A 12,909-nucleotide genomic window follows, 5' to 3' on the forward strand; every position below is an offset into this window, starting at 1 on the left:
TTCTAACAGCCTCGTCTGATAGCTAACACACCTGACTACTCCTGATAACCATTAACTGCTTTATAACTGTCAAGTCTACTTCTACCTCCTTATTGAAATTTAACCATTTTCAGAGCAACTTCGCACCTTTTTTAAATGTCACACTTCTGACCATACTTCAGTAGTCTCTTCTTTACCTGTGCTTGAACTCTGGGTTGGATTGGATGTTTTCCTTTAATGTCTCTTGCAAATTGAAAATAACAGTATTATTAATGTAATTTCTGGGGTAAAATAAGCCTTGTTGGCATTCCTTTCTATATCAGGAAATTGTTTTATACTTCATTGCAGTTGTTGGGAAGGAGATGAACTTAACACATTTTAAGATTCAGATGCTATAGAAATTCAGTAAGGCCTTAAACCTGATATATGAACCCTCTCAAATGAACTCTAGCTTCCCACAACCCCTTCAGTACTGGCTGGCTAGTGCCGAGCACCACATCCAAGCATTAGCTCTCATGTACTATCCTGTACTGGTTAATCAATTCTGTGCCAAAATTGCATTTACTTTTTAGTATTAGACTTCTTTTTGATGAACTGAGTACCTAACCTCTAGCATGTGAGCACTTGCTTATATACGGAAAAGACCATACTTCATTGTTGAAAGAATCCTCAAAGTATCTGATGGGGATTAAAAACAAACAATAGAATAAACACACAAGGTCACCACAGCCAGGAGAAATGCCTAGAACCCCTAAGATGCACACGGGGAGTCCTTTAGTGTAAACATGAGAACACTAGTACTGTGAAAAAGATTTTAAGACATGAATGTCTTAGTTACATTTGGGTTACAGTTCAGAGGAATGAGTCCATATCAGTATCATGGGGTTTGTTTGGGGGACAACATGACAGCAGGCAGGGAAACAGGCATGGCACTGGTGCAGCAGCTGAGGGTACACACTGTGATCCACACATAGGAAGCAGAGAGAACTCACTCTAAAGTGATGCAGACTCTTAAACATCAGTCATATGGTAGAGCCACACCTAATTCTCCCAAGCAGCCTCCAACTAAAGACCAGATATTCAAATATCCAAGACTTGGGTGGGGTGGGAAAGAATCTCATTCAAACCACCATGATGGAGTAATTAATAGGAAGTGATGGAATCTTCTAAATTTATTTTCAGAAAGGAAGTTCTGGTAACTCCTTTGTTGTGAAATAGAAGAGACTCAGATTGAAAAAATTGGACTGCATTTAAACTTCATGTTAAGGGAACATAAACGTACTGAGATGTGTTTACATGAAAAAGGAGGCTGACGGAAGTTGGGAAGTGTTCCAGAAAACATTTTAAAATCTGACTGTTAAGACGAAAACAGTTAAAATCAAAATATGAATTAAAGTACAAATAATAGGAAGATAGTATACTTTTATAAGACATTTACAGTATACATTAAATGTTGCTACTAGTTTAAAGTGGACTGTTACATATTCTAACATTAGCTAAAACCTGATAAACTACAAAACCAATTTAGGAGCTAAAAGGAATAAGAAAAGTGGAGGAAAAACTGAATACTGGAACACAGCTGTCGCAGTGATGCAGACTGACAGTTTCAGGTACTAGCATTAAAACATAGTCTTAAATGATCTACAAAGGCTAGAGCAAATTAGTCCCTGAGTATAAAAAAGGAGTAGTGAAAATCACTGAAGTAACAGACAACAAATGAGATGACCTTCAAAATCTCAATAGACTTGACATGTTCCTAGCCAGCCAGACGAGAGGAACAAAGCTCTCAGCATGAGAACGGTAACGGAGATATCAGTATAGCAGAAATGGAGAACTTTATAGAAAGGCATAAGAGAATGGATAAAGTCCTTAAAAGATGAGCTAACAAAACTACAAGAAATGGAAAGTCTGCACAGCTATGTTCAGGCATAACATGAGGGTTCAGGAGTTGCCCCACAAACCACATGAATACCCTGAGATTGATCAATAAGGGACATAGCTCAGGTTTTGGAAGTTGAAGCTATAACCCTGAACATTTCTCAGGGCCAGTTTATAAAGGCTAAACCCATTAAAACCACAATGAGCTCATAGGAAAGTGCTGGAAGCAATGTCTGATGGTCAGCTCTGACTCAAACTATTTTAGACACAACAGTTCATATTGACCTTTAATTGGATGGGTCTTAAGTGACACTTATGGATGTGGAATTTCTGAAGACTAGTAAACCTCATACACAACATAACTGGGTATGCAGTCAGCATGACCCTGTTCTGAGTTCTCAGTATAACACTCAATATTATTTTAATGGTCAATCAATTTAATAAGGTGAGAAAAAAGGTAAACCATCTGGAAAAAAATTTATTCACAAATGATGTGTGTGTAAAAATCCGAAAAATTTTTACCAAAACCCCTAGAGTTGATATTAAAGGTGATTTTAGCTACTTAAACAGTGTTCCATATTCATTATACAAAAAATTCCATATACAAGCAATAAATCATTGTAAGATGAACTTTTTGAAAGACCGCTTACAATGTCAAAATACTGAGTGTACTAGGGTTCAATTTAAAGTATGCAAGCCTCACAATGAAAGTACAGAAATGTTGAAAGAAATGGGAGATTTAATTGACAAGGTATATAGATTGGATATTTTAAAGATATCAGTTCTTAGCCCGGTATGGTGGCACACTCCTTTAATCCCACCATTAGGGAGGCAGAGGCAGGAATCTCAGGCCAGCAAGCCTGGTCTACAAACAGTTCCAGGACAGCCAAGGGTACACAGAGAAACCTTGTCTTGAACTCCTCCTCCCTCCCCAACAGGATATCAGTTCTCTTAACTAAATTCTAGTACAATTTCAATTAAAATCCTAACAGATAGAAACTGGCTTGCTAGGAGGACTGCAGTGTTTGTCCTCAGGGACAGGAGAGATGGCTCAGTGATGAAAGCACTTGCATCACAAACTGACCACTGAAATTCAGGCCCCCAGAAGGCAGAGATGGGATCACTAAAACACAATGGCTAGCCATATCTGAGCATCAATATGAGACAACCCCTACCTCAGTGAATAAGATGAACCAGGATGTTCAACATCAGCTTTGAGCCTCCACACATGCCTCTGAACACATGCACATGTGCTTAAACAAGAGTATCGGTTTTCAAAGCTTACATGCCATTATAGTAATTTAAGAAAGAGTAGTGAAAGGATGGGTAAACATAATAACTCATAATTAATGTGTGATAAAGTTGCCAAGATAATTTAATGCAGAAAAGAGTTCTCCCAATTAACAGTGTTTGATGTTCATCTGGGGGAGACCCATCTCTACATCATATTCAAAGTGAAGGGACTTACATTAGTATTTATGGAAATATTAAAATGTAACCTTATGGACTAACCCCGAGTCTTGGAGTTAAATACTATTTTTGTGTATGTGTGTGATAAGAAAAATATCAAAGGAAATAGGTAAATATAACGTTATCGAAATTTAAAGATTAGGCTGGGGATGTAGTTCTGTTAGAGTGCTGTTGTGGATATTGGTCTTGTATTTTGATGCTAATTTCTCTTTCCTGGGAGGGGCTGCAGGTGAAAAGTCACACAGGTGACTTCTTGTGAACCTTCTGCCCACCTTAATCTGTAGAATAAAGGCCAGAGCCAACGATTGGGCTGTAGTAGGGGAGGTGGATTGAAGAGGATTTTTGGGGGGTGGCGAGGTGGGGGGGAGAGGAGGACGATGACAGGAGGAGGTGGAAGGACAATGGAGGAGAAGCACATGGCCTGGAAAACCTGCAAGTTATAAGGGATCTCATGGATGGGGAATAGAGTAGTGTATGGTAATTCTGCCCAATCTAGGCGTGCAGTTTGTACTTACATCATTTGAGTTGTGTTTTTATTGATCAGGCCTAGTTGGGTTGGAAATTTACTGCAACAGAGTGCTTGCCTTGCATGCAGTCTTGGATTCTTGCCAGTACAACAAATGTTCATTGCTGGGCCATCTCCCCAGCCCATACACGGAATTTTTTTTTTTTTTTTTTTTTTTGGTTTTTCAAGACAGTTTCTCTGTAGCCCTGGCTATCCTGGAACTCACTCTGTAGACCAGGCTGGCCTCGAACTCAGAAATCCACCTGCCTCTGCCATACAAGGGATTTTAACGAAGCCACTGGATCTGAAACTAGAGACCTTTAATGCCTATTCCCTCATTGTGTTGAGGAAGAGCAATGCTTCAGACATGGGCTTACTGTTTCACAAATGAAGAAAGTGTAATTAAGAATGAGAATAAAATAAAAGCTTGTATTTATGACTTGTCTCTATAAAGTGAGGTAGAATGTTCTGAGGTCTGGTCAAAGGTAGAGAGTAGCTGATCCACACACTTAAATATAATTGTAACAGGACACAAACAGTGTTCCATCAAGACCCAGCAAAAAGTTACCTTGTTTCTATGTATGTTCTAACTAAAGATTGCTAGGGAGGCAGAATTTACATGGACGAGAAAGCTTTCAGTTCACAAAAGGTTTGTTACACTTTCTAGAGTATAATCTACAGCTGGAGTTGAGATCCACTTCTCTATATTAAAATATTTATAAAAGAATCTATTTCCAGTTATCATTTTCCTTTTTAGGTAGAGGACAACCTTTTTGCCTCTACTTTATAGACAGGCACACTTGGACATTTAAGAAGCCAAGATAGTCACTGGTGCTCAAAAAAAAAAACCCACAAAAAAGGGGTCCATCTTTCTCTTTGGTGTGATCTAGTCAGTGTGAAGGCTGCATACTACCTCATCTCTTGTACTAAGATGTGGGACATATTCTCACCGATGCCATTGCACTTAGGTCACATCAGTTTAGAGAAGCAACAGAATAATGGAAAAGAAAAACTTATATTGATATGCCTATCATCTAATCTAAAGTGAAAACAAACAAGGTACAGAGTAATTACACATGTAATTCCTGAAGTGTTATGCACAGGAATTTGAATGAGTACTGGAGGGTTGGAGCGATGTCTGAGGGTGAAAGCACTAGCTGTCATTCTTCCAGAGGTCCTGAGTTCAATTCCCCAAAACCATAAGATGGCTCACAACTATCTATAATGAGATCTGGTGCCCTCTTCTGGTGTCGAAGCATGCATGCAGGCAGAGAACTATATACATAATAATAAATCATAGAAAGATTGAGTCACGAAAGTAAGTACATCTATATCTGTATTTATATATAGATATAACTCCCCGCCCCACAGTGGGAATCAATCTGATAGTGGACGGGTGACTTTGGCCTTTACCCTTAATGTAGTTTCAGGATTTTGGACACTGTAATAATTACTTGAAACACATTTAAAATAAGGGGGAAAATATGTATGGTGTGTGTATCCCCCAGAGACAACATTATCACACAAAAGGAATGGAGTTTGTTTGCTTTATTTAATAAATTGAAAACTTAAAGCATTTGTAATCTTTATGTACTTCATTCATGTATCCCAGTTGGTTTGAAGTAGAAATGCACTTCTATAGCTTCCTTTATAAAGTTCAATTATCTTCTTTTTACATTAGGATTATATCTACAAAAAAAAAATCAGTTAAAGGACATTTCAGTAGGGATCCTGTTAATGGGCTGTCAGCCTGCAGTCTTCACGTTAGCAGACTGCATTAAAACTAAAACAACAGCATAAAAACTTACTGTGGATTTTTAATATATCCCATATAAACATTTCTACAAAATAAAGTATATTGTTTGTACAAAAGGCTTAGTGCCTCTAAAATATAATTCCTGCTTTATAAAATTTTCTCCTGTAGAAATTCGGTAACCAGCTGTCTCATTGATTTTTCTTGTACTCATGAAAAATCAGTATTGTCACCATTCTTACCAGTGACTTACACTGTCAACTATCAAGTCAATAAAACTGTAAAACTGGCTGCAAACAGACTGGGGTGTGGGGAGTGGCAAGACGACTCAGCAGGTAAAATCCTTGCTGCTGAGTCTGATGACCTGAGGTCAGTCCCCATGACATGACATGGCAGGAGAAAAGAGACTCCTGAAAGTTGTCCTCTGAACTCACTATGGCATGCATGCTTAACACACATGTGCACAAATGCAGGTATAGAAAAATGTGTGCACATACACACCCAGTAAATGTGGTTTAAAAACAGATGAAGGCATCCCGTATTTTAGGTTAAGAAAGAATGGTACTCTGTCTCAGCCAGTGTCTACCTGATATAGTAGTTCATTAGTATTTGAGAGGTCACCATTCTGAAGTTTATTGGGTTTCTAGAAATCTCAAAATATATTAAATTTTAAATTCTTAACAACTCTCTAAAACCAGCCATAAAGTAAAGAACCAGCTTGAATCTCTCATCCAATCTTTAATTTTTATCCATTTTTCAAATTAAAACTAGACAATGGTCCGGACTCTTAATTGTCTGATTTCAAGATCTGTTCTTTTAATTCTACTATAACAAAAACCTCACAGATTGATAATTGAAATACTTTTGGAACCTTCCCTTGCTGAAAGATACCATGTAAATTTTAAACATCTCATGATAAAACTGAATCGACCTTAAATCTACAGCCAGGAAATTTAATCAATGTGTTCAAGTAATAAAAATACATAAGTTAAAAGTCAAACATTCTTTATCTGAAGGCATTGCATGTCTGTTATAAGGACAGAAGAAATAGATATTTGTCATGAACATACATGAATTAATTATATCTACATTTTACAAATAGTCTTGGGAGAAAAGTAAAATCTTACCTAAACAGATCATCAGCAAGAGATTCTTCTTTTGCTTGTTGTCTCTGTACCTGCCAACGTTAATGTGAATCATTTACTTCACAGCAAACACTTGTTAATACTGAGTATCAGTCATCCTCCAGGTTTCCACATCACTCATCAGCAAGTTTTCTCTAGTCTTTCCCATTCGGCTGGCCCCTCTATTTTCACTTCATGAAAAGATTATTGCAAGACTGTAGTTAAGTAACTGTCTAGTCAATTTCACTGATCAATACTGATAGCTAGTTTACTGAGTTTGTAAACAGTCTTTTTGGCAGAAAATTCAGTGCTTTGGGCTCAAGAAAGATGACGATACATGGGCTTCACTGAAACTTAGAATTTAGGAACAGCTAGATAGTTGAGTGAGTGAGGCTGCATGCTGACAAGCCTGATGATCTGAGTTCGATACCCAGGTCTACATGATAAGAGGGAGAGAACAGACTACAAAAGGCTGACCTCTGGCCTCTCCCACGTACAATAGTATGGAAGTGCATGCACATACACATAGAACCATGCAAAACCACAAAATTAAACCCTTTACTTAAGGACTTAAAGAGAGACTTGTCTGTCTAACTTGCTGTGAGGAGTCATACATAGTCACTGCCCAACATCCTAGTGACCATGAACTTGAAAGCGCAATAATCATGTCATCTTCAATCAAAGCAGCCTGACAGGCAAACAATCTCCCTCCCTCTTGCTTCTAAATCAGGAAGAAATTTTTGGCCACAATAATTTTCAACAGACCTCCCCAAGCTCCTAAAGTACCACAGAGTTGGAATCGGGAAAGCCTCTGCCGAAAGCTCCTTTCCAAGTCCAGGGTGATCCTAGCTCATGCCATTTGGTGCTCTTCCACAACTCCTATCTACCCAGGAGAAAATGACTCCCGAGTCAGACCCTTAAATATGTAAACCTTCTTAAATCTGCCTCGTAAGTGTGCTGGCCTCCTAACCACCTTGTGCCTCCTCATGGACTCTGTGTGCTTGTTTTCTTTGTCAGAACAGAACCACAGACTCATCTCCTAAATGCAATCCTTACTACTTTTGTTCCTATTTCTCCCTCTGCCCAGAAAGACACCCTCCACTTGTTTTTCCACATCTAGTCACTTTCAAGGTCGACTTCTTCAGTATTTACTCAGTGTCTACTACACAATGAGGAACACATTCAAATCAGGTAGCACAGAGTTAAAGATGATGTCTTGACTACAGAAATGACATCACCAATTCAAGGAAACTTTAAGAACCGGCCCAGTGATTGGGAAAATTAGGATAGGTCTGCAGCATGAATAGAAGGGCAGACGAACAAAAGATCACACGACAGACAGAGGTAGTGGGGATAAGCCTGGAGCAAGGTGTCACTGTCATGGTGCATTCAGGTGTGTGTGCAGCAGCTGTATGCATGTCAAAATCACTGTGGCAACAAACCGAGTATTTGACGGCATGCTCCCAGCACACATGCAGCACCTCTCTAACTCCTAGGGAAATGAACAGAAGACGGAAAAGGCCAGCAGCTGCGCCATCACTTAACTTCCCCCAAGCGTCCGAGGAGCACTGGGGCATGCTTGGTGCGGCTTCCTTCTCCTTGGCCTCTCCCTTGCTCCCACTCTACCTCTGCCTCTCACCCTCCTCAACAAAGAGCAGCTGGATTATTATTCACTTGATGTTCCAACAGGCAACCCCCAGGCTTTAGGTTTTACCTTCTTCATTATTTTATGTACTGCCATAAAAGAATGTGCATTCATAAAACATTTTGTATACATAAAACAAATAATGAAAAAAAAAACAGATAAGGTATTGGACTTCCTGGCAAAACTATCTGCAGAAAATAGGAGGAATTGGGTAAAAAGAAACAGGCTTTCAGCAAAGAAAAAAATCCACGTCTTTAGAACTCCATGGATGTAGACAGTCAGTGTTGAAGACAGAAACAGTCAACTGAGGGACAACCCGGAGAAATTTCCAAAATTATAGTAAGACTAAACAAAAGTTAAACTTGATAAACTTTTACTGGGAGTTGTAGAAGGACACTATAGAGAAACAGGAAAATGGCAGGGCCCAGGAAACAGCAAGGGGATGCAGAGCTGATGGAAGGCAGACACAGCTCAGAAGGCCCTGGCTCCCCCTGGGTCTGAGAGCTCTTCACGGAAGAGCTTCCAGACGCCCTGCCACCATCTCGGCACTGTGCTCTGTACATTTTTCTCAGCTTCAGTCTTTCTTTTCTTTTTATATCAGCAAGTATAATTAGTCTACTCAGATCCCACTTGCTTTTTAACTAACAAAAATCTGTAATCCTCTTAAAAATAAACATGGAAAAATAGAGAGTAATCTTAATGTTCTGTAATGGAATAGTTTTCTTTAAATGCATAAACTAAAGTCACTTAAGTTTGCTTGTAAGATGAATTTACTTGGAACCGGGGAGATGGCTCTGTGGATGCAGGGCATGCTGTGCAAGTATGATAGTCTGAGAGCCCTGGCATCCACATGAGAGCTGGGTACACGCCAGGAACCTTTGCACTAGGGGAAAGTCACTGACAGGAGATGGCTGAGCAGCCAGCACTCCAGGTTCAGTGAGAAACCTGTCTCAGAAATAAACAAATACATACAAAATAAGGTAATAATAAAAGACTCCTGAAATCAACCTCTGACTGCCACATGAGCACAGGCATCCTCCTCCCCCCCAAACACACACACTTACACATGCAGACATACCACCCACACTAAAAAGTCACCAAAGGCTGAAGTGCCACCCAAGCGTGGGGGCCTCACTTCCTGCTCACCTCCATTTCATGTTTCAACCACTCTTCTAACTCGGTATTCTTTCGAGCATGGTGACCAACTAAGTCTGATCCTCCAATGATGTGTGGAAGCTTCCCTGCCCCAGAAAACGGAGCCTGTGAAAGAGTAAGCGGTGAGGGTAAGCATATTCATAAAGATAACTATTTTTAAAAAAAATAATAAAATGTAAACAGTGTAAGTTGTGCATAAACGTCTAAGGTGTGTATATTCTGTTAGTGAAAACGAGACCCGTGCATTTCCACCCTTTTCTGCTATTACTATATCTGGAGCTAGACATGCTGCTAGGATTTACATACAAATGAAAAACATTTAGAAGTTTTAACTGTAGCTTTTACCTTAAAATTGCTTTAATTCATTACCTTGCGATCAAAGCTCCTCAAAGAAAACAAACTATAGTTTAAAACACTGTATTTGAAAATCTTATTCTAAGGTTTTCAAAGTTTAAGATAATCCCAGCACTTGAAAGGCTGGGGCAAGAAGATTACACAGTTCAAAGCAAGTCTGGGTATATATCGAGTTCCAGGCAAGCTCATACTTCATGTAAGACTATCACAAAAAAGCAAAAATGGGGCTGGCTCTGGGGATAAAGGCTCTGCTATCAAGCCTGTCAATCCTAAATTCAATTCTTATGACTCATACAGTGGAAGAAAAGACATAATAACTCTCACATGTTGTCCTGTGACCTCCAGACATACATGCTGTGGCATGTGCATACCCTTACACACAAAATAAATAAGCAAGCAAACAAACAAAAACCTCACATAAATGTTTTAAAATAAAATGAGCAACAGTGCCAGAACTATAGCTCAGTCAGCAGAGTGTTTGCTTAGCACGGGTAAAGGGATGACTCAGACCCCAGAACTGGGTGGTGCGTTCCTGCAACCCCAATATCCAGGACTGGGTGAAGAAAGGAGGAGCAAACGTTCCAGGTAATAGTATGTGAATGTGTCTGAGTATGGGTGCACACATGTGTACATCTCATGTATTATTTGTTTTTTTAATGAAATTACTCTATTTAGGGTAAAAATGTTCCCCTCAAGAGCCAAACAGTAACAAAAATCCCAGTACGAGACATGAGAAATGTCCTTGTGAGTTGTTGGTCAGAGGAATGCAAGCAACTCCCAAAATAATATGGATCATTGCCATAGCCCTTGCTTGCCTCCCAGAAGTTGAAGTCAAGTCCCTATTGCTGAAAATACCAAGTACTTCAGACACAAGAGTTGGAAAAATAAGAGCTGGATTTGACCTGGAAGCCTCCTTTCTGAAAACTAGCTTTCACAGTCCCAAGTAGGAGTGCCACTAAATGGACACTTCCCTTTGTCTCTGTCAAATAGGTTTTATTTATTTATTAACTTGTGTGAGGACAAAAATAAATAAATAAATAAAAAGGCTCTGACTTTGACGAGGAGTGAGAAAAAGTGGGAGCACTTGGGGGAGTAATAGGAAGGGGGAAATGACTTACATATAGTGCACACATCAGGTCTGACAGTGACAGAGGGAAGTGATGTGATACACTGCACACATGAGGTCTGACAGTGACAGAGGGAAGTGATGTGATACAATGCACACATCAGGTCTGACAGTGACAGAGGGAAGTGATGTGATACACTGCACACATCAGGTCTGACAGTGACAGAGGGAAGTGATGTGATACAATGCACACATCAGGTCTGACAGTGACAGAGGGAAGTGATGTGATACACTGCACACATCAGGTCTGACAGTGACAGAGGGAAGTGATGTGATACAATGCACACATCAGGTCTGACAGTGACAGAGGGAAGTGATGTGATACACTGCACACATGAGGTCTGACAGTGACAGAGGGAAGTGATGTGATACAATGCACATATCAGGTCTGACAGTGACAGAGGGAAGTGATGTGATACAGTGCACACATCAGGTCTGACAGTGACAGAGGGAAGTGATATGATACAGTGCACACATATCAGGTCTGACAGTGACAGAGGGAAGTGATGTGATACAATGCACATATCAGGTCTGACAGTGACAGAGGGAAGTGATGTGATACAGTGCACACATCAGGTCTGACAGTGACAGGGGGAAGTGATATGATACAGTGCACACATATCAGGTCTGACAGTGACAGAGGGAAGTGATATGATACAGTGCACACATATCAGGTACACAGTTCCACTTATATTATCCCAACCATGAAATGCCTATAATTTCACTATTGAATTTGACTATTTACTTTAACTCTCTTATCTTCATAAAGTCCTCAGATGAAGAACGCTTTCAGGTAGTCACAGATCAACATTAGAACCCGGATGACCCTGTCCTTCGTGATAAAGCATACTTAATTCTTACGTTGGGGAAAACAGCAACCTCAGAACTAAGTAATCATAAAGTACATTTCTTTCTAAATGTCTTTTGTTTATTAATAGTTTGTGTTGTCTTTTAGTAATTTCTTTTCCTTAACTGTTTGGAACAGAAGGCATAGAATAGGTTTTCAAAATACTGCTTTTAGAGGCTGGCCAGGTGGTTCATTAGATAAAGGCACTTGCCGTCAATCTTGACAATCAAGACTTCATTCTCTAGAATCTACACTGTGGAAGAAAAGAACTGACTCCTGCAAGCTGCCTTCTAACCTCCACATAACACACAACAGCAACAACAACAAAAAGATTAACGTAAAAGGCAAAACAAAAAACAAAAAAAAATTCCCATTAACTACTCCTTTTATTTATATTTAGTGCCAGTGTTATTTCTAACAACAATCCAAGCACTGCCCTCTGGAGGCAGAGTTAATAAAGACACTTACCTTCCTGAATTTCTTGAAATTCTTCAGTGGACCACAGTCATTTACACACAGACTTCTGGAAGTGTGGTTACTGACGACCAATGACCTGAACTCAGTCAGCAGCAGTTTTCTCGGAAGCTCGTCACGGCTGTTTGGAAGTTCATCGCTATTCTTAAGTGGAAATTAAATGTGCAGATAACATCAGAAGGGAAGGGAAACCGACTTATCATTTAGACATCTACAGAAAAACATTCTAAATACCCAGGGAAACAGAGTTGTTTCTGGCACCTGAACTTTGTGTTTGGGATCAATCATATCTATTTCAAAATCAGAAAATGACTCGGGAGCCCTACAGTTCTGAAACATCCATGGCACGGCCACCTAGAAGACTATCGTTTGTACAGTATTCTTCCCCTAGCGGCTTGGGCGGTACCTCAGCAAGCTCCCTTCCTATAGCTATTCTCCTAACATACGTCATCACAGTCTGCCTCTTTCCCATTAATGCTGTGTGCCACGGCTATTAAATATTCCATCTGATAGATCACCACCCTCTATATGTATATTTTTAACACATCTAGAAACCAATTCTGATGACATTTGGTCATTAACTGATAAGCTGTTCAGTG

At 39.6% G+C, this 12,909-nt stretch overlaps 1 protein-coding gene across 2 annotated transcripts in view; it reads right to left on the bottom strand.

The window, feature by feature from the left end:
- Positions 1-5,365: 5,365 nt before the first annotated feature.
- Positions 5,366-12,909, bottom strand: part of Nbn (nibrin) — a 35,780-nt gene continuing 28,236 nt past the window's right edge. For both annotated transcript variants that reach the window (XM_076924123.1, XM_076924124.1), the window contains exons 13-16: positions 12,305-12,454; positions 9,501-9,614; positions 6,713-6,762; positions 5,366-5,521 (exon numbers count right to left, since the gene is read on the bottom strand). In XM_076924123.1, the coding sequence (XP_076780238.1) occupies positions 5,494-5,521; positions 6,713-6,762; positions 9,501-9,614; positions 12,305-12,454 (342 nt within the window). In that variant the 3' untranslated portion in view covers positions 5,366-5,493. The remainder of the gene's footprint in view (positions 5,522-6,712; positions 6,763-9,500; positions 9,615-12,304; positions 12,455-12,909) is intronic.

This window comes from Arvicanthis niloticus, chromosome 25, assembly GCF_011762505.2.
Source record: "Arvicanthis niloticus isolate mArvNil1 chromosome 25, mArvNil1.pat.X, whole genome shotgun sequence".
NCBI classification, from domain to species: Eukaryota; Metazoa; Chordata; class Mammalia; order Rodentia; family Muridae; genus Arvicanthis; species Arvicanthis niloticus.